At 36.2% G+C, this 25,602-nt stretch overlaps 1 protein-coding gene across 1 annotated transcript in view; it reads left to right on the top strand.

The window, feature by feature from the left end:
* LOC149538553 (Galactose oxidase/kelch repeat superfamily protein) overlaps positions 1-16,856 on the top strand; it is a 52,204-nt gene extending 35,348 nt beyond the window's left edge. The window contains exon 4 of the mRNA XM_089799860.1: positions 16,311-16,856. Coding sequence (XP_089655986.1) covers positions 16,311-16,641 — 331 coding nt within the window. The 3' untranslated portion in view covers positions 16,642-16,856. The remainder of the gene's footprint in view (positions 1-16,310) is intronic.
* The last annotated feature ends 8,746 nt before the right edge of the window (positions 16,857-25,602 follow it).

Genomic DNA, 25,602 nt, shown 5'->3' with positions numbered 1-25,602 from the left:
TTATGTTATGTTTTTAAGATACTTTTATCAATTAAATTTTCACTTAAAGTAGCTATAGTGCACTTCATGTTATATTTTTAAGTTGAGTTGTTTTTTGATTTTTCACTTAAGTGACTATATTAACTATATAGTTTAATTTAATTTTTGACATTTAATCAAATGCTCTAGTAAATTTTACTTATTTAATTATATTTACACATTATATTGTTAATATGATAATATAAATATAATCTATGTCCCACTTAAGTAATATTTTATCAAAATTAAATTGACACGTGCTTGTTAAAATCACTTAAATATGTAAAATCACTTAGAAGTGGACCTTTTTCATGCCATTACATGTAAAACTCAACTTAAAAGTGTAAAATCACTTAGAAGTGGACCTTTTTGATGCCATTGCATTTAAACTCCCTTAAAATGTGCAATGACATAAAAACATGAGCTACATGTGTTATATGCATATGTACCAAAAAGGTGAGCTTTTACCTTGAGTTGTATATGCATGTAACTTAAACATGTCTTTACAGAAAAAAGGTGCCTTATGCACCAAAGACATGTAATTGCACTTCCCAAACCTATTTTTGGGCAAAAAACATGTTTTTAAAACATGTGTATGCACCTAAAAGGTGTGTTTTTGCCTTGGAAGAAAAGGTGTGTTTTGCTTCATATGAGATTTTTAAAACATGCTGTCACCTCCAAAAGGTGCGTTTTGTATTGAAACATATGCATTTGAACCTTCAAAACCCATTTTTGAAAAAACTTCATATGGTTTGTAATGTCCCCTTCTCTGCACTAGACCTATTGGTGCCTAGTTGGTCTATCTTTCCATCCGGTTAGGCTAACGACATTTGTTTTAGGATGTCAGCCAATCACAAAGTTTTTTTGGTTTCAGTAGAGGAGATATTCAAGTGGGAAATTCTAAGGTTAAAGTCAAATTGCTTTATTAAGTTGATTTATAAAGTACTTTATTATTTAAAGTGACTTTATGACAAAATCACTTGACTAAAAGACAAAATAGTCTTTTATCCTGCATTGCTAGGTTGGAGTTCCATGACAGGAAGGAGAGCAAGAGGTTGAATCTATATAAAGTTTTTGGCACATAGAGGGCATTGTTTGGCAGTGTTGTGCTTGGACGACAGACAAGATAGGCAGTCATCCCATAGCCGAGGAAGGAGAGGTTAACGTGGGTCAAGAATTCTATAGACCGGATGTATTGGAAGTCAGTTCACCCACAGCAAGGCACATTATCAGTTAGCGGCCATATACCCATAGCCTGCAGGAAGCATAGGTGATGACAGGGTTAGCAGCCAGTGGATTGGTCATGACAACTACATCTTCAGTTGCAGAGAGGTCATGGGCCAGGGATGTCACGCTGAGTTTGATTTCAATAGAAAGTGTGAACGTGGAAGTGACTGGGCATTGGCAGTACCGGAACTGAAGTCATTAAGGGCAGGCCATAGACAACAGTATAATCTCCCAGCTATCTACGCTTATACTAGGTTCCATTGACCACTTGTTTGTGTTTATAAACTTGCATAGTAATGTAAACATTATTGAGTTCGTTGGGATACATTCAGAAATTACTCCTCCATGAATTATGATAGATAATATATTGTATGTGAATTGCTGTTATCAAAGAATAGATTAAATTCAGTACTGTTATTTTCCGATCTTTCACTTTGTTAGCAAATTCCTATAGCCATATTATTGCATTTTCTTGAGTTGGACTTCTTACAACAGTATCAAAATTTAAAGACTTGGATTACATGCCAACTGTTTGACAAAATACCTCGAAACAAGATTCAATCCTTTTTATCATATTCAGACCAGGTCATTTTATGGTTGCCCTCCAAGAACCCGTTTTTCACTCAAATATTTGGATTTGATCATGGAATGACTGCAAAATCTCAAGGAGAGGTGTTTTTGCATCTTTTGGCATTTCCATGCTATGGATGTTTGATTTCATGCTAAAAATATTCCCTTTATGATGATTTGCAGCCATGTTTTTCTCCAAAAATGTCCATTTTAGAGTGATTTTAATCACGTTTTTGCTTGGAGAGGGGTCATTTTGGCATATACATCCACTTGCATTACACCAAAGGGTACGTTTTTCTACTCAAAGGTAAAAAAATGACTTGTAATATACAGCTTTGAAACATGTTTTTTCCCAAAAATGTCGCCCAAAAGCTTGCATTTGCCAAAAACGTTGAAGTTGGGAGCATTTCTAGGGCACGGTTTTGGCATTATGCATCAAAAATGCCTCATTTGCTGCCCCTTGTGAATTTCTCTTGCAAAGTTTGAAAAGATCTAAGTTTGGTGGAGAATTTTTCAATATTGGAGCTTTTCCCTCCTTCATTTTTGGCACATAATCATGATGTAAGTGGACATTTTCCTTCTTGCTAATTAATTTGCTCTTATCTTGCTGATTTTATGCATGTTTTAGCTTGATGATTTACACTTGTTGATTTTGTTGCCATGGAAAGTGTATTTTTCCTTTAAAAATGATGAAATGGTTCATTTTCACATTTTTGGTTTTTTCCCAAACTCCAAACTCGAAATTGCATATTGAAGTGCTTTGCTTGTTGACATGTTTGACTCATTTGTCAAAGGTACGTTCTTCTTTTGAAGTTTGTTTTTGTGTTTTTTGTGCTTGCTTTCGGTTTTTCTTTATTTTTTTGGAGAAGTTGCAAGTTCTTTTCCAAGAACTTGGTCATGTTTCACTTCACTCCATATTCCATTTCACGCAAGAATATCATCACGTTCCATTTCCATCTTTTCATGCCACAACACTTGCATCTCATTCGTCAAATGCGATTACTTGTATTTCATCTCATTCATCGTTTGCACGTACATGTAATTTCATTTTCCATTTCCATTCCACTCATCTCACTTTCCGCATCCAATCGCACAACATGATTACATGAAAAGTCTTACTTGTAATTGCATGTCTAAGACCCGGTCTGTGACTAAAGTCACCTTTTGAAAGGTCAAAAATGTCATATGCATGTTTTCCATGTACTTTGACTTCACCTTTCCACAAAGACGGCTATAAAGTTCATTTCACCTCAAGCTACATTCCATTTCCATCTTTCCATATGCACTTACACTTCCATGAGAAAATACATGTTATTCCACTTCTTGTGTCATTACACACTTCGCATCTCATTCATTACCCACACTTCGCAGTTCATTCTCCATCCGCATCCGCATGTCATCCCACTTTCCGTCCACCATTACATGTAATCCATTTTTATGCAAAAACATCATGAAAACCTTAGTCACTTTTTGAAAGTCAAGAGGCTTCATTCACACGCATTCCCATGCATTCCATCTTCACACATTCATGTTTTTCCATTTCCACTTTCATAATATGTCACTCCACCTTCCATTTTTATCCATTGCATATGCATGATGTCTCTTTTTGAGATGATCTCAATGGATCTACAAAGTATCTAATCCATACTTGAACCTTTGTTGCTGACCAAGAATTAACCTTTATGGTCCTTTGATGATGTGCTTATATTTTGGGATTTTTGTGTTACAGCACAAGTGCAAGAGATGCCTTCACCATTTAAATTTAAGGGCAAAATGAAATACCAGTTTCATAAAGAGTTGGCTCATGCAACTCCATCTCAAGTCACATCCATTCTTGACGTGTTAGACACGAAGATTGGACATGTGGACATGACAAATTTTCTATGGAGAATAGAAGCTCCTGTTGTTCATGAGATGAAACATATCAAGAGAAGTTATATTCACTTGGCATCTACGTTTCCCATGGCTGCCATAGAACCTGAGTTTGTTCTTGGATGCGCAAAGCACTTCAGCCCAAAGTCAAAGATGATCAAAGATGCTGATGGCATAGTTATTATTAGTCTTGATCCAAAAGTTATCGAGCAAATTTTCAAAGTGCCGCATAATGCAAAATGTGTAGATCTGACCAAAGTGTCATCTTCAGAAACATGGAATGAGAAAAAGGGACATTATCAGAAGTATGTAAATCAGTATTGGTTGGATACCAAGAGAAACTTCTCAAGATGGCCAAAGACCGTTCATAGGTTTAATTTCAAGCAGGTGTATCTTATCATTCTTCTTAGCACGGGTTGTGGTCTTAAAGATTCCATCAATTTTGAACCATGGATGTATAAATTCATCTTCCTGATCATGGAGAATAAAGAGCATATCTTTTAGGGAGAATTGATTAGCACTGCACTCTGTCAATAGTTGCTCAATGTAGGAACTTTAGTGCCTTTCTACATGAATTCCTACCTTGTTTACATTGCTGTTGCCATGGGATCTTTCTTTGGACTCTCAACCAATGGAGGTTGTCTTCAGATTCCAGTTTGGGATTACTATGATCAGATCACTCTGGCTAATAATAAGTTCCATTACAGAAGAGTTCAAGATGCTTTCTTTGGGTATTTCCGATGTGTGTTTGATAGACATTTATCCATCAATAGTGTATCTGATGAGGCTCGAGAGAAGGTAAATCAGTATGGTTTTATCTTTATCCAATTTCCAACTTTTACTTGAGGGTTGGATACTTTAAAGGTGAGCCATATACCTTACCTAGGTATGCTATTGATAAGATTATTCTGATGGAATTAGCCAGACAACTCATGGAAGTTCAGTTTGATCAACATACTTTGCATAGGCCTAGTTTTGGTATTTCTTCCACCAAACCCTTGGTAATCACTAATTATTTGATCAATTCTGTACATAAAGCAAAAAATATGGAAGTAGAATTGCAGCTGATCACTTTGAAGAAATTCAAAGTCAAATTTGACTTTGATTACTGAGAAATGAACTTTGAAATCGAGAGGGCTTTCACACATGTTCATCGTATCGAGGATGTTTGGATTGACATGTGAACATAATTGGATATAATGAAGATGGATTACTGCAGATTGACTTTGCAACAAATCATTGATCTTAACATGCTTGAGATCCCATCAAATTTCCAAATCGAAGATGATGGCAATGTTCTTGATCCCGAATATGATTAGGTAGGTTTTGATAAAAGGTGCCCTTTTCCCATTCAATGTTAGCAGAAGGAAGGTTACATCTATCCTAGATAGATTTCAATTCATTTTAGCAAACACCAAGTGGCTGAAAATTAAAGGCGTAAAAAGAGTTAATCCGAAATTGGGTTTGGATTGTGGAAGTTTTGCTCCTCCTGGAAAGAAGTCTCAGCTGGAAGTTACAGGTACAGATGAAACTTCTTCTGATGTGAAGAAGTCTCTTAAATTCAAGTTGAAGTGCGGAAAGGGATCTAAATCATCTTAGATCCCTGAACCAGTTCAAGAATCAAAGGAGGAATCAGAGGAGGAATTAGAGACAGAATCAAACGAAGAAGATGAGGAAGACAGAAGGGGAAGTTATGATCATATCTCCCCCAAGACCTGCATAAACTCATGCACAATCCATGCATGAAGCACCTTTTCTGGATGAGATAGATGATGATGTCGATTCATTTTCCACTGTTTTCACACCTTCCATTTTGGTTTCAGAAGTCAATAGATTGGCTCTTCTCCTATATCTTCAACAACTCCTCCCGTTTGAACAAATGAACAATATGAACATTTGTGAAGTGTGTTTGAAGATTTTCCAACTCTCACTTAGGGTCAAGTTTCTCAACTTGATATATCTCTGACAGGTTTTGAGCTATTCATGACGGGAACCTCTCATCATGCTGCTATGAATTCAGCTGTGCAGACCGAATCTTGTTCAGTCACAATGGAGATACAATTAGGATCAATGCCAGTGGTCTCCACTGTACCTGCTTCCACAGATGAAAGTTTCAGCTTGCCTACATGGTTGAGCAGGATTACAATGAAGAGAAGGAAAGTGGTTGTACCCTAGATAACCTTCCTAGAAAAGAAAACTAAGTCCAAATCTTTGAAAGTTAAGGTTGTTTCAAGGATCTTATTTGATCTGGAGAAAACCAAATTTGTAGAGGTCGTTGAGCCACTGGTGGACAAATTTGTTGAAGAACTTATCCGTTCTGATTTCAAGTTCACTAAGGTAGAAAATAGCATTTGGGTTTCTTGCAAGATGCTCAAGATGCATTAGCTAATGTATCAAAAAACAATCATGAATTATGGGAAAAGAAGAATCAACTCAAACAGGAGGTTGCTCGCCTAAATGAAGTCATTCAACAACAATCTTCTCAAAGTGTTGTTATTGTGTCTTAGACATCCAAGGAAAGAAAGCTGATTAAAGCCGCCAAGTCTTCGATAGGAGAAGTCATTTATGAAGGAGTTCGAGCTATTATAGAAACATTTACAATTCTTAAGCGTAGGAAAGATATGAATGAAATGGAGCAAGGCTTGATTTCTTCCTTGACTCAAGAAGCGGATAATTTAAAAGAGATTCTCAATGACTGGGATAAGATTGCTAAATTTGATTTAGATGCCATGGTTTCATGTGACATTCTTCCATCTTGTGAAATGTTCTTCAGGTATTAAGGGCTCATGGGTTATAAAGAAGAAACATTGAGAAAATTGGTTACAAAGTTGTAGACAGCTCTTGGAGATTGTTAGATGATAGAAACAAGAATCACATGTGATTTAGAACAAATGGGATGTCAGATTCTTGACAAACATGGCAATCTCATTGCAGTTGAAAGAGCAAGTTCAAAATATACAATTAAGATCAGTGCTGATTTAGATTTTGAAGATTTTGGTTCTCACACGATGAACAAATTTTTCCTGTATAAATCTTCGACAAAACACTTGCTAGATTCTGTGACGACAAATTCTAAGGTTGTGCAATCGGCATATGCAGATAAAATAAGGATAGAGGCAATATCGAAGACAATGGGGATTTATGATCCTCCTATGGTGCGTGATGTTATCATCAAGTTCAAGGCACTAAAGGACAATCTTTAAGATTGTTATTTTGTTTTTATTTTTGTTTGTAGATCAAAGAGGATGCATTGCATGGAAATATGTAATTATATGTAATGCGAGGTGCATGTAACTCAATAATTTCTCTTCTAGTTAGACTTGGTCAAAGTTGGTTGAGTTGCTCCCACTTTTTCCTCCATCTTTTTCTCAACTCCTTTGCCTATATAAAGGAGTGCCCCCTCATTGTAAAAATCATCTTTTTATTGTATGCAAGAGAGCTCTGGAGAAATTATGCCAGCGGAAATTTATTTGTGTAGCACTATTTTGATAGAAAAGTGAATACAAAGGAGCAACTGAGACTTAACTTTGATTGAGTGAGATTGTTACTTGTGCGAATTAGAAGCTTTGTCTGTGATTTGCATATCTTATGTTTGGTTCATGTAATCTTGTGTTCTTGATAATTGAGTATAAAACGAGTTAAGAAGCAATTGGAGCCAAAGCTTTGACTAGGAGCAATTGTTGAGATATATAGTTAGAAGCTTTGTCTATAACTTATATCTCATCTTGATTTACAAAATAGTTAAATATATCTTTACTTTTGGAAGTCTTTGTGCCCTATTAGTAAAGCTTTTCATATGGAATTACGACCAGACTTATTGACAAATTGGTACACTTTAAGCTAGCCTGTGAGTTAGTGTTGGTTTATTGATATCCGTTTTCAACTTTTATATAGAAGTGTAGTTAGGGATTTCACCCTGCCTATTACTTGCTACACGGGTAAGTGGATTCTTTCCTGAAAGTTAAGAGGAAAGAATATTGGTAACACCCTTTTACAAAATCTCTCAACTTCTTGTTTACCTTGAGTTGATCGAAGGAACGGTGAGAAGGGGGAGCCTTCCCTTTAAGGTAGGAGAGACTTTGTCTCACACGCTGTGGCTGGTCATCCTATTTTGCAACTAGATTTTACCCAAAAACTGTCGGTTGCAAAATATCCACCCAAGAGATTGTAGACTCCATTATTCAATAAAGCGATATTTTTTGGTGTGGTTGGGTTTTTCCCTCGAGGAGGTTTTTCCCAGGATAATTATGCCCCTAATTTTCTTGAGTTTTCTGTTATCTGTTCTGAGCAATCTCTTCTATATTTCTGGTTTGAAATTTAACAGATATTATTTTAATAATTGGTCTCTTTTTAATGTTGATGATTGGACAATGATTTAGGTATGAAAATGCAGAACTTGGTAGAATGCTAGGAAATTTACCAAAATCAGCATAAATAGTAAGCTAGAGATAATTAATGTGGATTTCAAAGACACATTTGGTATTTTGATTTAGTAGGGAACCTATGTCTAGGATTTGAGCCTGAAAGTGTTGGTCAATGTTAATAGGCACCACCGACCTAAAGATGTTTGTCATATTTTGGATCAAGATGCCCTACAAATCGTCCTCAAAAATTTTTGACTAAAAATTGTTAGTCATCGAAGCTAATTGACAATGATGGGTTTCACTTCTTCAAAGCTTGCATTTTTTATATAATTTGTTCTTCACTAATCTACAATCCAAAAATGTCAGTTTTGAATCCTACACACAAAAAAGAGAGAAAATGTGTTGGGCTATATAGGAGCTTGCCAAAGTCAAACTTTGGGTAGGTATTATCCTCCAGTACAACAATGATGATTAGAAAATAGAGCTTACCCTTGGTAGGGTAGAGATTAAATTTGAAGGAAATGCTGAATTGAAATGATTGAACCTTCGATTCGTGATCCAATGCACTTTGGACAAGTCCTCAAAATAGTGATGCAATAACATGATTAATCATAACAGAATCCATCTTGAAAACATACTTAAAGACAAATTGCTATAACTCAATGCTTCTTGTACTTAGATATGCTATTGAGGAAGAATATTTGCTCTTGAATTGGAATGATAGTTTATGAAATGATTATCAAATCAATTAGATATGCTACCTTTATATGGGGTTCTCAAGGTATTTTTCGTTTTAGGCTGACTCCAACAATCATGTACAAAAATGCCAACTTAGTATCAATAATGCTGATCTCATTAACCTCATGAACCTTTTGAATGACACTCATTAAACTTGCCTTCACCTCAACATTTAGTATGGGTGTAAACCAAGACTTAACACATACAACTTAGGGTTCAATGCATAGGCAACCATGTGCAAGGGAGTGTTGAGCACCATCTTTGATGAAATTGTGTAGATATGGGACATTAATTGTCCCATCTCAAAGACACCTTCAACACTTGTACAACCCTCTTGACATTTATTCCTTACAAAGATGTGATAAAGGCAGTCAAATATAAAGGAAAATTATAACTAAAAGACTTATACCTGCATTCAAGATTGAACAACCTAGTATGGATGATTTGAACGACCCTGCATGAGTAATATGGTATGGCTAGTAGTATTCTTTTTAGTCACCCTCAAGATAAACTTAGTCAACTTGCCAAATTGTAACACAACCTTCACAAACTTGATCAAACCAACAACTTAGAAGACATTGAATGTTTTCATGCATAAAAATCTAAAAATTATAACCTTGAATTGCAACAAAAGTGATTTCTGAATGAAATCACACCAATCTAGCTAGGGAGGGGTTTCACCCCTAAAACTAGATAGCTTGAGATGGTTTCATCCCCACAACTGCCTTTGTGCCACCATCTTGCCATCGGGGTTTTTACAAACCAATGTTGCAATTGCAACACTTGTGATAGAAAGGGGCTTTATTGGCTACTGAGGTCACAGTTACACAAACACACACACACACATGCATATTTATGAACATATGTATATGATTTTGTACTTATTTGGATATCATGCTACTCATTGGAATCATCTTTATGATATATTTGATATTCATGTTGCAAATTTGCTATGTTCAAGTATTTGGTATTACAATTTATTAGTTCTTATACCATTATACATCATTTCATGACTAGCATTTATATGTATACTTTATTTTAGAGAAGCCCCACCAATTGCCCCTTGCCATCGTTCCCCACCTACCCAAATTGAAGCCTTTTTCCCCATCTCGACATCCCTACGCCACTAGTGCTCATGTTACTCTGATTGAAATCCAAAAATTTTGATAGGTTGATGCTAATAGACATGTTAAAGGATGATATGAGATCCATAATAATATGAAATTTAATTTTGTTCTTTAGCGAGTGCAAGGTTTTTTTTGGTTGTCCATATAAGATATTTGAGAGGGCTAGAGTTAGTGGCTTTCATTATTGCCAACAATTGGATTGATGCTATGCAAAAGCTCTTATTATCATTGAACTGACCTCTTTAAAAGAATAATTGTTAGAAACTCATAAACTACAATAAAATAAGTTAACACCATTGATGAGTCTTCCTAGAAAGGAAATTGAGCAAATCAATCAAACAACTATAGTGGCTATCATTATCATTGCCCACAAGTAAGTAATAATGATTTTGCAAGGGTAATGATAGATGATAAGAATCAAAGGTTTTTTCATAACACCTTATGCTTTACAAGTTTTTTGCGGTAGACATTGATTTTTGGTCAAGGGACTTTGGAGACAAGTAGAAGAACCTTGTTTGTTGAGGCATTTTTTGATGTCTTCGATATGGAGACACGTCAATGAGGATCTTGGTAGGCAATTAAGTTCCTTGTCAAAAATAGAAACCAAGAAAGACTGCACTTGTGGTCGTCAAGATTCTAAGTGCCCCTTTTCCCTTACCAGTTAACCTATAAATCTCATGAAATAGGATAACTCTCACCAAAATGACTAGATTTGAAACCCATGATTTTGCCAAAAGTTGTCCAAAGAAGCTCTTGCAAAGTAGCACCATGATTTTGTGGACATTCTTGAACCCTCAATGTATAGCTAAGAACACAAGATTTTGTGAAAAAATCGTTACAAATTTTAGTACATTTGCAGAAACAATGTTCGCCCAGAAACCCTAGATGCAATACAAAACACTTAACAAGAATCATGATTTTATAAAAAAATTGTGGAAATATTTTGTCAAAGACAAAAAACTATGATTTTGTGAAAAAATTGTCATAGACCACCATTTTGAGGAAAAAGGTAAAGTCCATGGTTTAAAAAAGGTTTTCAGAAGTAGTAAATCCATGACAAAGAAAACCATGATTTTTGGGAAAAATCAAGCGAAGCCCTTTTACTTCAGAAAACCATAATTTTGGGAAAACAATGTGTAAAAAAAGGTTGCATGTATACATGTATCCACACCCCTAGGACACGTACCCACATGCCCAAGTACCCAGTGGAGAGCATCATAGCTAAGGATCTTGATTGAGATTTCTGGTTTTCGTTTGTGTATCAACTTCTTGTATCAATCTATTCAATATGTAATCAGCTTGAAACTTTGATACAATACTAATAGTAGTAAACTTTATCACTGTTCAAGTTAGAAGTTTATCATTTGCAATGTCATTGTTATATTATTTATGATCTTCTTGTTTGTGTTTAAAATCTGCCTTCTGTGAGTCTCTAGGTTTCATTGACAAGAACAAGCTAAATATAGTGAGAACCTAGGATACTCAAAATATTCTAATATGCTTTCTTAATGGTCATTCTATCAACTACCCTACAAATGACAATACATCTCTTGCTGTTACAATTATGACACAACATTCTGCAACTGTTGAGACCCTTCCTTGATCTGCAAAATGTCAATTGACCAATTTGTAGCCAAAAAAAATAGAGGTGGCCCCCTTCTTCAGAATGATTTGCTGGTGTGAGAGTAGAGCTTGCGACAGGCTCTTCCACTGACCCTCCCAACATCGACAAAACCGCTGACCAGATATCATCAGAGTATCATCTAATCTAATGCTAGATAATAATACTGGCCTTCCCTGGAAACAGATATACACCGAGAGCAGCTGGTGCAATTTTGAGGAAATATTGGCAAACCCTCCAAACTTTGTAGATGGGTATGATGCCCCAAAACAAACTGCAATATCCTATGGGTTGAATATTACAATTCATCATTTATTTGGAGAAAAATGGTAAAACCCTGAAATTACATTCCATTCAAACTTTGTGTATTACAAAAGCCAGATTTTTGAGGAGAAAAATCAACCAAAACAAAACATGATTTTGAGGTGCGAAAACCAATCAAAAACCAAATGGAAGTAGAGTTACATGGTAAAGAATACAAATCAAAGAATACAAAAGTCCATTTTTGTGGAAAAATGATAAAACCCAATTGAATATTTTTAAGGGAAAAAATTATGAAAACCCAACTAAATTTTTTAAAGGGAAAAAAGTTATGAAAACTCATCAGATAAATTTTGAGGGAAGAATATTAAAACCTTCCCAAAATTTCTGAAGGGATAAAATTTATAAACCCATCCAAGTTGTGTGATATCAGAAAACTCAAATGTTGTAAATCCGAAAAAGAATTTTGATTTAAGGTTGTAATGAAAAAATGGAGGCTGCCCGGGAAAAAAAAGAGTCGTTGGAAACCAAAAAGTGGACCACTAAAAGTCTCAAAAAAAATTGCTGGCTAGGAAAATGGAAATCGTGTGCTATGATAGTTGGAAATCTGAGGCCAAAAATTGCCAAAAATGCAACAGTGAATATTGGATGACGTGGTTTGATGACATGGCAAAGAAGACTCATTTCTTTGACTGCCAAAAACGTGTTGGCAGAAAAGAGCTGCTACAAAACGCTAAACCGTGGGCCCAACAAACTTAGAATCACAAGAAAAACCCTACTTTCTGCCAAAAATTTAAAAAAATCACTGCTAACTTCTGGTTTTGCAGAAAAACCTTTGACAGCTTTTGCATCAGACTGCAAAATAAAAAGATATATTTTTCGGACATGTTTAACTTGAACTGTAGAAAATTTTTTCCCCAAAAATCCTGCCCTTAAACTTTTGAAAAAACTCACTAAAATTTCTTTAGAATTATAATTTTTTTCAAATACAAAAAGCTTCCAAATCTTGAGCCCTCCTATAAGGGAGTTAAGCTTATACCTGCTCTGATACCATGAAATTGTAAAAAGCTGAATTTAGGGAATAAACGTATTGATTATTGCATTAACAATGAACTCTTAAATAGAGTTTAGAGATGCTAATCACAGTGTAGTCTACAAATAGACTAAGTTAAAAAAACCTTAATGACCATTAAGTAGGGTTCTACAAGAGTAAGCAAAGTATAGAGAGATGAGCTAAATATAGTGAGAACCTAGAATACTAAAAATATTCTAATATTTTTGCATTAGGTTTCCATGTATATTCGTGTGTTATGTGTTCCTATTTGATAAAATTTGCATGTGTTGATTAAGTTTAAAAATGACATTATATTAATTAATCATATTGAAATTTGTCAATGGGCCCTTGGTCTACTGGTGAAGTTGAAAAGTTTTTAAAGAGCCGCTAGGGATCAAGTATTGCCGAGTGTAAGGCCCTAACATCGGAACAGGGATCAGGTCGGGATTGTGCCTCGGGCGAATTTGGTAGAATGGATGCCCCTTAGTCTTTGACTCTTAGCCGAAGAGGTTCAGCCATTGGCTCATGATCCCGTTCCCGTATCGGGCAGCCAAAAACTAAAAAAATTTCATGGATGACCTCGATAAAAATAAATAAATATTGAAATTCATCAATATACTAGTTCACACCTCTCCTCTTAGAATATTTGTGCTCTTCAAACCCTTAATCGTTTTTGCCTTTTGAATGAGTTTCAACCTTTCATTGTTGTCACTCTTTGAAAGAGTCACAACCCTTCACAACTTTTGCTTTTGGGAGTCACTTTATTTTCTTTTCTTTCCTCACCCATTATTTCTTTTTCATTAATTCTTTCTTGATAGACACCTCTTTTCTCTTCCTTTCTCAACACCCTTTCAAATGAAGTTTTCTTCCACCTTTATATCTCATGGTTGAGGGAGTCGCAACTTTTCATTTCATCACTTTTGACCATTCATTAAAGTTCACTAAATTTTGATTATGTTATAGTTTAGATTTATTATTACTGTTTATTATTACACCCTAAGTTACCAATTCGGTTGTGGATGTGAGAAGTGGGTGGGCAGATTTTTTTCGGGGGATGTGTATTATATGTCTGTGTGTGTGCATGCAAAGAAATGCATTTTCATTAACCTTGAATATTGAATAAATGCATTGTTATAGGATCACAGATTCATAGATATTGCCAAAATCCTTGGTCAAGAACCAGAGATCTCCTGAACTGGAAACAGCATCAGATAGGATGGCATCTTTATATCTATTATCTCCTTAACATTTGTAATGGAAGACACCAGGTATGGAAAAATTAACAAACATAGTAGAAATTGATCTCTGGATTTAAATCTGATACCACACGAACTCTCAGACACGTATTCTGCCTGTAACACAAGACAATGTTCTCCATACGCAGAGTAACCAATAATCATCAACCTTCAGATTTTGCAATTCTGAATTCTTTCTTCTCTGCAAGCCTAAACTGGATATAAATCTTAAGTTTTAACCAAATAATAGAAGCATATGCCTGTGGAACCTGGGAGGTGCTTCCGGGTGGCTTCCACAGGCATCTGCCTTGAAATCTGCCTCCACAGGTATCTGCCTCTAAGTCCCAGGCACCTGCCTCTAAGTCCAGGATGCCTGCTTTGTCTTCTAAGATTAAATCCTATTTCAAAAAGCAGACATAGCACCCTCCCTCCCAAGGTGCCATGTTCTGGATATTATCTTTTTCCTAAAGTGTGAGATTTTTGAGGGGTGGGGTGTTATGGGAGGGGGATGTGTCCCTGTGGAACAATGTTTTATCTAAAATATCATACATTATATGAATATGTCAAACTTCATTTTATATGTCATGTATAACCCAAGCTTGAAACAGTAATACTGTGTGCTCTCCCATCCTTTCAAAAAAACACCCCTAGAAATGCTGTTCCTGAAATGTATGCTGCCGTCCCATTCACTGAAATGGTGCAAAACATAGCTTGTAATCAAATTACTTAAATTCACATGAGTAGAATAACAATAATACTTCTCAAATAAATGTGAAGAATGAACATAATGACAACTAGACTTCACAAATAAGAGCAGATTAGAACAGATGCAAAATAAGTGAAATGAGTAACAATTTGTTGAATATTTTAATGAACACCTCCCACGACCTTACAATGAGAATAAAATTGACAACCACTTCCCATTTATAGTATAATTAGGTAAAGAGCGACAACCATAATCTCAAATGGTCAAAATTCTACAATTTCTGAATGATCAAGTCAATCATTAGTGGAACTGGATAACCCCATACACCTAACAGACTGAGGGTATAGCAGAACCACATCTTCCATATTTTTCTTTTCAATTTGTTTCTGAAGAATCCATGAGTGGCAGCATAGCAGGAAATTAGTAGTTACAACTTCCTTTCATGTGTCTGCCTTTTAATCTGAATTAGAACATGTCATGTGTGGAAGGAGTGCTCTCAACTATGATAGTACAAATTCTCAAGCTGTGACATGTTTTCCCAAGTTATGTTTTTTAGATTAGACACAAGTTTATACTTAATATTGTGGCAGTGCCTAATAACTTGAACCATAAAATTTTAATAGCACAAGTTTGATGGAAATTCTGAGTAATGTACTTAGTAATGTGCATCCTTTTCACAGCCTTTTTTGGGTGCCTGGTAACCTTTATAAGATAAGCAGTGACGTGATGCTGGCACAGCACACCTGCTGGCCCAATGTCAAACACTTTTGACCCAGTGCAATGAACCAGTCAGATCACAAACGGTGGACCTCATCTGCAATTATCAAAGTTGAGGCTCAAGCCCATGAGCACAGTGGAGCAGCGGAAGCACAATCCTTTGATCCCAATTGCCCAATGGGGGTTTCAACCTTGGTGGCCACAACACCACAACCACCACTTAACCAACACACCATGGGAAGAAACAGATCCTTTCACAATCTGACTTGGGAAGGTGTCCCACATTAATCTATGTTTACAAAATACAATGCCAAATGAATGAATGGTATACAATTTCAATCTGCTGCCTCTCAAGCCTAGAAAACTTAAAAGAGTGTGGTAGCTGTGTAATGCAAGCTCTTTTAAACTGAGGGCCTGTAAGTTAAAACTTAACATCTTCATAAAACATGAATCATGGAGGAAACTGGGCCAACAGTACCAAGTATTTGAGATCTGTGATTGATGCTGTTTTGAATTGATGCTATTCTCTAGACGGATGGTATCTAAAATATTTTGTTCTAAATTTCGAATATAGGACCAAAACAAGTTCTAGAATGTACTTTTTTCCACTATGCTCCAATGAAGATTCCTGTAGAGGAACCCAAAGTCAGTTTAGATTAACTTTCATTTCAGTCTTCCTTTTCCTTACAGAGGCATATTGAATTGAATTATTATAATTTTGCTAACTTTTTCGTTTTCTGGGAAGCTATTGTCATAAACAGATAACAATTGAATCTTGTATTCACTTCTTCATCTTTCAGGTATGACATTGCTTCAAATAGATGGAAGAAGGAATGTTGCCTGCCACGGAAGGTTATTGCAGAACCAGCTTGTGGGTTAATTGCATTATATGGGGAACTCTATGTCATTCCTGGCTTTTCTCTATCAGACTCGGGAGGTGTCAGAATCCCAAGAAGGGGATTTTCTCTTTTAGATTCAAGAGGTGTAAGAAAACCACGGAGGACACGGACATCTTTAATTATTCAAGTATACAATCCAAAGAAACGAAAATGGAGGCATGTGTTGACTAAACCACCTTTGATAGATCCTTTGAGCTTTCCCTTTGCTGCCATGTGCTCTATTAGAATGTAAATGAGCCATTTAATTGTATGATCTACATGCCACAAAATTATATTACCACATCAGTGTGGCCTTAATAATGTCTTACTTGCATGTATAATATTACTCAACTTTGGTCTTAGGCTTTAGCTTTGAATTGGGAGAACGCAAGTGCAAGCTGGAGCCTGTGGGAAAATGTATAGTGTTATAAACCTATTCTTAATTGAAATCAAATTATTTTTTTGATATGGCATGATTGGTAAGACATTTTAGTTTTTCAATAATGCCTTGAATGATGCGTTTTCTGTTTGCACCAAGAAGTGAAACTTTGTAGAATCTATTTCTTGATTTCTCCTTTCTATATATTTTAAGCATAGCCCAGGCTACACACTGCCCTGACTATTACATATAACTGGGCCAACCTTTGTTTCCTAAACGAACCATAGCATTTTGATGTTTCATGTGTCTCACTCTTTTAAAGACAGAAATTTCTGAACTGTTTAGCTTTTAGCCTTTTACGTATCCGCAAAATTTCTGTTCTATTTCTGTTTTTCTGAGTTTAGAAGCAGATTTCTGGTCCCTTTGTGGCCCTTTCGCATATTTCTCTAGTCCTTGCATTTTCTTGCATGTTATACCATTTCCTGTTAGTCTGAATTGATACATTTTACCAGTATTTAGATATGAATAAATTTTAAGGTTTTTGAAAAGATAGATATATTTATTGAAAATAAGGAATGGGAGTCTGAATGATAACTGTAATAATTTTGATCTAATTGTGAGTCAACAAGTTTCAACAGTAAGTCAAAGTTCGAATGTCTACAGATTGAGGAAGGCAAAAGAGGGAGATAATTGTATTTAGTTTCAATTGGTGTAAAATTAGAAGATAGTAAGTGCATCATTTACCTTTTTCCAGTGTAACACCAGTACTGGGTATATTGGGACAGCGGGGCGTCGAGACAAGTTTCCGAGGGGGAAAATAGGCCTCATTTTTGGGATGGCAGGGGGACATCTAGGGGATGACGGCAAGGGGAGGGGGCATGGAGGGCTGTTGTATAATATACATTTAGAACTTCAAATGCTAGTTATGAAATGATGTTTCAGTAGAATATACAAAGTTAAAATAGTTGAACATAGAAAAATTGCAACATGAACGAGAACTATTGAACATTCAGCATAGTAACATATTACATATCCAATAGTAACATTCAAAAATCAAAATCCAAATAGAAATCCAAGTACCCATCCCAGCAATGACATGTTTGCGGAACAACAGAGGTGGGAGTACTTCGGTACTCAAGTACCCAGTGCGGAATGTCTTGGGGATGTGTACTTTGAGGTTTGGGAGGGGGGTGCGAGTCCCTGTGTTGCACTACGTTTTTCTTTACTTGATCCATGAGCTGATTAGAACAAATTAGTGGAAACACTAACCTAAGCTCTAGGAATGTATGGGCTTTGATTATAAGAATATTTACAGATGATTCCTCCAGAGATGCCTTGCTTTTCAGTTGTCACTAAACAGAAAAGATGGATGCTTGAATGCTTGCAGATTGAGGAAGGTGAAATAAGATGATGATTGTCTTTGGGTTCTAAATTTTATAGATTAATACATCGTTGGATCTCTTTTATTACTAGCTTTTGTCTTGAAAGGATTTTCCTAGTTATGTGCTGTTATCTTTGTGGACCGTGGTTGCTGATGTGTTTAAGATTTTCTTTCAAATTACTCGATGGTTTTCTGAGTGATTCCTCTGTTATAAGAGTCAGTAGTTGAGGCTTGATTGAAATAAGTGGGGTCTTTTTTCTTTTTGTTGTGTTTCTGGTTGCTATGGAAGTTTTTGTTGACTCAGAAAAGTGCATCAGTCTAGTTTGTTCACTTGATCCATGGAATAATTTGATTATAATAACTAATAGAAATACATCTTCTATGCTGGAGAGAATTATGAGAGCTGCTCTTAAGGAGATTAGGGTAGAACAGATGATTACTATTAAGATATCTTGTAAGGTGTTGGCCAAAAGACATGGGTAAAAAATAGGATCAAGGATAAGCCTTAGGGAAAATATAAAATAAAATGTTGGAATTGTGGCAAAGGCCATATAAATGGATGAATGAATGAGTGGAAAGTTTTAATAATGTCTGCAAGGCCAAAGCAATCTATGGGACCACAAAAGATTTTAATAATGTTTGCGAGGCCAAAGCAGCCTATGGGATCACCTAGTTAAAAACACACCCCCCAGAAGTAGGGTGTAAGAACTTTAGGCCTTTTAAATTACTTTGAGACTTCTCTTTGACAATGAATGTTGATTACTAAGTTTGCTGCCCTGTCTAACTGTGTTTCCTGAAAAAGAGTACCTAAATTGCCTGCTTTTAGAATATCCCTTTAGCTGGAGTGAATGTCATTGTATGCTAGGCATTCCTTGAGAATTGTATGCTAGACATTCCTTGAGAACATGTTGCTATTTCTCACCACTCGTGTTGCAAAATAAACACATTCTCTCTTCCCACACTTTCTTTGGTATCATCCATCTACTTGTTTCACATCTTAAGTGATGAGAACTCATAAAGTTGCGCTATGAGCATTTTAGCTTTCCATTGGATATTTGCTTCTATGTATGCTTTCTCCTCATGGTCTCTAATTGGTTAAATTCCTTTGATATGATAGTCTTTTTTGTACCCATTTTGATTTGACCATATAAGACTTCTAATTTTTTTCCTTCACAAACTTTTTTATTCCATCATTGTTATTTAGACATTCATGCGTACTAGACATTCCATCCATTTCACATTTTGCTTCATCCACACGTTCTTTCTTCCGTCAAGTTTTTCCTCTATGATCAATTTAGGCCAATGATGATTTTCCATGCTTCGAGTTTTCTTAAAATAGCATAATAACTGAACCATTGTTGAGACCTCTAAAGGGAATATTCCTATTTCCGCCAATAAGATCTCATAGGGAACTGTTATTTTTATTTTGAGACTGCTAATATAATAAATGCTTTTGGATAGTTTTTACTTGTCTCCATTTCTGATCTGACACATTGATGCCCCAAATTTCACATCCATAAAGGATCATAGGGGTAACAAACAAGCCAAAGAGCATCTTTTTGATTTTCCAATTCCATAATTCCGCATTCTTGCATCTATTTTCTAAAGAATATAGTGCTTTCCAACCTCCCTGAAATCTTTTTCCTCTACATGTTGCTTAGTTGAGTTTGCTGTGGAAGTCGATTCCAACAGATTTTTACTCATCCACAATCCTTAAAAGACTCCCATTGAAAAAGAGAAGTGTTTTGTTGCTTCTTATTTCTTTTCAAAGAGAAAATCATCACTTTGGTTTTGATAGTGTTCACTTGCATCCCAACCATGTGACATAAGCAAATCAAGCGCCTTCAAGTGTTCCCTCAGCCCATAGGCAATTCTAGCAATTAAAATGCGATTTTCAAAAAATAGAAAGATTGATTGATTTCTCTGATGAATCATTAATATAATGACGAAATGAATAGTGCTATTTTATTTTTACTATGGTTGGTGACAATTCTTGATTAATTGGCTTTAGATGCTTTATTTCATGTCTTTTTATAAGAAGTGGGTACCTTGTTTCAAATAACTTTTCATAAGTAGTAGTATTTGGAATGCGAAATGTGAGATTTCATGGTAGTAGGACACATCTAAGAATCCAACACATCAGATGGAGCACAATTTTTTGAACTAAGCCTATTCTAGGTTCTCCCAATTTGCATCTAAATGATGAGAGGAATACGACAAGGGTAAAAATTACAGTTTTGGGTGTAGAGGCATTGAAATTGTATAACGGAAAAACACTTCTATTAACAATAGAGTGGGCTAGTTGAAAGAATGAAACAAAAAATTAATGGATAGAAACCAAACTATAAAAATGGCCATAGCGTAAATTTAGAACAATTTTTTTTAATCCTCATATTGCTAATTTTCTTGTAGTAATAAATATTTCTCATATTTTGGATAAAATGCCATATAAATATGAATCAGTAAAACAACCATTTTACATCTTAGCATATATTGTAGCAACAGATTTGTGCATGCACCAAAGAAAAATTTACCTTAGATATTATTTGCCTAATAAATACATTTTTATTGGGTATGGTGAAAATATAAAAGGTATGCATTTTGGATTCCTAACACTAAAATTGTGTATTCAAGGGATGTTTTAGAAAGGAACTTAAGAGTAGTCTATAAGGAAGATTAATCACAAGAAACAAAGAGCAACACGATGCACTTTGGAAACAAACAAGAGTAAAAGTATATGTAGACACTTCAATAAAACCATGTATAGGAACATGGTAGTGAGAATAAAGATGAATGCCTAGGAGGGAAGCTAGAGTTGAGATTAGAAGAAAACAAGAAAATACTAAAGAGGTATTTGTTTATAGTCAAATATAGTCTGTTGGTCTGAATTTTCATATGATAAAATTCCTTTGTCCATGTATAAAAATTCGGATTGGAAACCATTAATGGTGAATAGGGTTTCTAGCTAAATCATCCATTTGTTAGCTTTTGAATTTTTTTGTTAAAACCCTATGTCTCATTCCGTTTAAAAAATTTCAGGCGCGAAATATTTGAAAAAGGAACTTGGGTGAATATTCTGTTTTCTTTTTATTTTTCTCGCGCTCCTAGGTAGCCTTTTTCTTCATGTTCCTCACTGTCCGATTTGTAAAGATCTACAATTATTGCTATCTCACTATAAAGCACCGCGAATTTTAAAAGAACGAGACCGTAAAATTAAGGAACAACGATCAGGGATTTGTTTTCTGGCCGACTTTTCAGTCACGTGCACATTGTAAGTACCATTAGAACAGGAAATGGGACCCAGTACAAGTAGCCGAAAGTCGGCACCAGAATAAAGGTCTTTCCGATGCCTCGCAAGCTCGCTATCGAAAAAACTAAGCATCTTGCCATTAGCGAAGTAGCGAGGTGTCATGAAATCAAAGACACGGTGGCCTCCAAGTTTCTCGATAACTATAGTTTGTCCAAGTGGCATGACGAGTAATAACTGCTATTGTCAGAAGTAGTTAGTAGGAGCAATGGTGATTTGATGGGTTTTTATTCTTCCGGCGCTGAGTTTTATTAAAGTCATCGAAGCTCGCTACCTCGCTATCGAAAAAATTTGACATCTCGCCGTTAGCGAAGTAGCGAGGTGCCATTAAAAGAATCACCGGTGGGACCTCAAGCAACGTGGAAGGGTGACTAGGATTAAATGTAAGGTCTTGTTGGGTGCTAGTAGTGCAGAATTTTCTACATCATTAGTGCCCCAGACCCACGCCCCATTCATAAAGCATATAAGGGATCTCGATCGTCAGATCAAACTAGAATCAATAGTCCTCGCTATCTTGCTATGGAAAGTTGCAAGTTGTTTAATCTATGCGACATAGTGAGTATGGGACCCACCACTTTTCAAGGTACTTGGTGCAATTTCTTTACTTTTGATTTGATCTCAGATCAATGACTATCACTATCTCACCATGAAGGGTTGCTCGAAGGATATGTATAGCGAGGTAGCGAATGAGGGCCCACCACTATTCTTCTAAGCAATGCAGTAATGTATCATCCACAAGATCAAAGATCGAATCAATGGCTGTCGCCGCTTCGCTCTGGCAAGGTGCTTGTTCTTTATGCATAGCGAGGTAGCGACCTGTTGACATGTGTCCTCAGTTGCCAGTGGGTCCAAACGGAAGTGCCATCAAGGAAGGAGCTGTGTATGTGGGTAGTTTTCATTGGATTGCTTGGCCAACTTGTCAAGTGGAATGCCAAGTTGTCTTTCTTCGTATCCCATGATTGTAGGATTTTTAAAGATCGACGGTGCAGTTTTAAACGTAGAAGGTGGTGCCACTCTGTGTATTAATTAGACATGAAAGCTTCACATGTCAGGAAAAACAGAGTATAATACATAAGATTTTATCAGTTTCACCTTACGCGAACAAAGATTTCGAGCTTTTCTTGAGCAAAAGCAATTACTGAAGAAAATCGTGCTGAAGTTCGGCAAGATTGTGAAGCAGTTTGTTTGCAAAAAAATTGCAGAAATATAGAGGAAAACAAGGACAGAATTCAAGTAAGTAATCCTACTGTAATCTCTGTAAGTATTTCAGTTCTGTAAAGCATAATCAAAGATGCCTCCGAAGAAGGAGTTTTCAAGTCAAGTAAGTTATTTGGATAGAAATGTACATGATGATTTGCTTGAGTTGCTTCCTAAGTCTACTGTAGAGACAGTGCAAGTTAAAAAGTTGACTTCATTAAACCCTAGGTTGAGGATAGCAGATGGGTTGTATGATAAGCGTAATTGGGTCCAGGATGCTCAAACCTTACAAAATGGTTTAAATTTGTTCAAGAAATGGTTTGCAGAAAGGAAATTGTTTGCCCCACATGCCAATATATGGAATTTCGACCTGGGAAAGCTAGTTGTTCCCAGTGTGTTTATGGATTATGATCTCCTTGAGGTCGTGGTGAAGAGTTATGATCAAGCCACTAGGGTAGTGAGAAGAGTAGATGGTGAAATTCTAATCACCATTAGTCCAGAAGAGATTAGGGAAGTTTTTCATTTAGGACCTCTCACTAGGTATCATGTGCCCATTAATTTGATAGATTTAGAAAAAGAATATATGTCAAAGAAGGATATAGTTAGACAAGGTGCACTGAAGGCCCATATTGGCAGAATTGGAACCCTACCAGCAATAACATCATCCTCTAAAGAACCTTTCAAGAAAGCATGCTTTAATGCCAGGGCAGTAGAGATATACAGGACCCTGTGCAAAGTTTTTGGAGAGGGTGAAGAAGATTTTATCCCTGTGAGTTTCATGTATATGATTACTCAAATCTCCTCTTTTGGTGTGGAAATAATTTTTTATTTTGCTTCTTACTTGGCCGATGAGATTCACAGTGGATTGGTTGGGATTGCTAAGGGCAAGGTGGAGAAGGTTTGGGGCCAATACTCCTTGTTGATGCACATGTTTCTATTTAAGGGGGCTACATACTTTGGTAAAGAAATGGTTTTGAACAGAGAACAAGAGGGGGAAGCACTGCCAGTTCAATTATGGAGTGCAAATATGACTGGGGAAGCAGAAAATGCTAGTTTTGTTAGATTTGACAGGCACTTTGCCTCCAATTTGAGGTGCCTCATATTAAGGGACAATCCCAGGATTCCTAAGGCACTAATGCACCTTGTTAGTCCTATGGATAAAACCCATACTCTGAAGGTTTCACATAATTGGGGAGATATCATCCCATATTCAGTTTCAACTGTTATAAGAATTTATGGATTCAAGGGAACACCCCATGTACTACCTTACTAGGTGCCCTTAAAGGTAGGAGTAGCTGAATTCTTGTGGCAGTTGGGAGGAGTAGAAGAAGTCTTTTTGCACGAAAGGGGAACAAGATCAAATTTTCCCACTTGCACAGTAGCCCACCAGTTTGAAATAACTAAGGAAGGGTGGGTCTTCCTCTATAAATTTTTGGATCAGTATAAGATGGAAGTATCTCACCCTCATTTTTGTGATGTAGAAGGTTTCTTTAATTTGGCTCTTAGGCATAGGATCAAGTTTCGTCCAGTTGAGCATGAATTTTATTTCCCTGAAGATGTAATAAGGAATGAGTACTCTCTATAGGAGCAAGAAACAAAGAAAGAAAAATGGAGAGTCTATTCAAAAGTTTTGAAATTTATTAATTGTTTTGACAAAGATTACAACCCTTTTAGTAATGCTGTAACTACTACAGATAAAATAAATAAGCTTATGAGTACATTCCCTAAAATAATGGAGGTGATGAATGAGAAGAAGCAACATTTCATTGATTCTTTTCCAGATAAGGCAAGAGAAATAATGAGAAGATTGGGTTTCACTCCAAATATAGGGGCAGGCTCACTAGTTGTTCAAAGGAGGTCAAGATAAACTATCATTCAAGATCAAAGGCCCATTGTGGATAAAGGAAAATAGATAGTTGAATCTACTAGTGCTATTTTTGAAGAAAGGACTCTTGAACCTTCTCCTAAGAGGAGAAAAATAATAAGGGAAGAGGAACCACATGATGAGAGTTACTCACCTTCCCAGACCCCCATGAGAATTGAGGAGAAGCAACTAACTGATGAGCAAATTGAACAAATTGGATCACAAGGGGGAATTTTTGCTACCCAAGCAGAGATTGATGAAGGGAACCCCTAGGAGCCTCTTGTGCCAAGTTTTGAGTTGACTGTAGTAGATTTCAAGGGAAGGGAATTGGATCCTATTTTGGAACAAGCCAGTTAGCAATTTTTGTCTGATGACAATTTTGTAAAGTCTAGGGCTTTCCATCAGTTTGCTTGGAGGGAAAATATGCACATTTTTGAGGAATGATGTAAGAATATGAAAATAGAGCATCTAGAAATAGATGAAGCCTCCATTCAAAATCAAATAAAGGAACAAATGATTCAAGAGTTCTAGAATATAACCCTTGAAGAAGGGAGATAGATGGTAAAGGCCGCAAATATTTTATTATTGCCCAATTGGGACATTGCTGATGCCTTGATTTTTAATTCAGTGTCAAATAATTTGGGATTGCAAGATCCAAATAAAAAAGAGTTCTCGGGAACTGCATTTAGTAATGACCAAGCTGCTCTGGTCATGTGGTCATTGAGAAGAGGATCCAGGGCTGCTCCATCATAGCCTGATGATTCAGGACTAATAGGGAGTATCATTGTGAGGAGAGTTGGCGATACCTCACATGTACATGCAGCTCACATGAATGTAGATTACTCTCAATTTGCCTTGGCTACTACAGAGAGGGAGGAAAAGGAAATGATTGAGCCGCAGAGCAAGTATGAGGTAGTTGTGGATGCCTACAATAAAGAAGTAAAGAAGAGAATTGAGCTTGAGAACAAGCTAATGGGTAGGTCAGCAACACCAAGAATAAAATACCCTCACACCCCAGTTGAACCCTTCAAATCCACCCCCCTCATAGAAATACTAGATACACCCCAAAGGCCACAGTACTACATT

Source organism: Cupressus sempervirens, chromosome 9 (genome assembly GCF_028749045.1).
Source record: "Cupressus sempervirens isolate cs-2001-9-10 chromosome 9, ASM2874904v1, whole genome shotgun sequence".
Classification (NCBI taxonomy): Eukaryota; Viridiplantae; Streptophyta; class Pinopsida; order Cupressales; family Cupressaceae; genus Cupressus; species Cupressus sempervirens.
The sequence above is the reverse complement of the archived record's forward strand: the minus strand, read 5'-3'. Positions and strand labels throughout refer to the sequence as shown.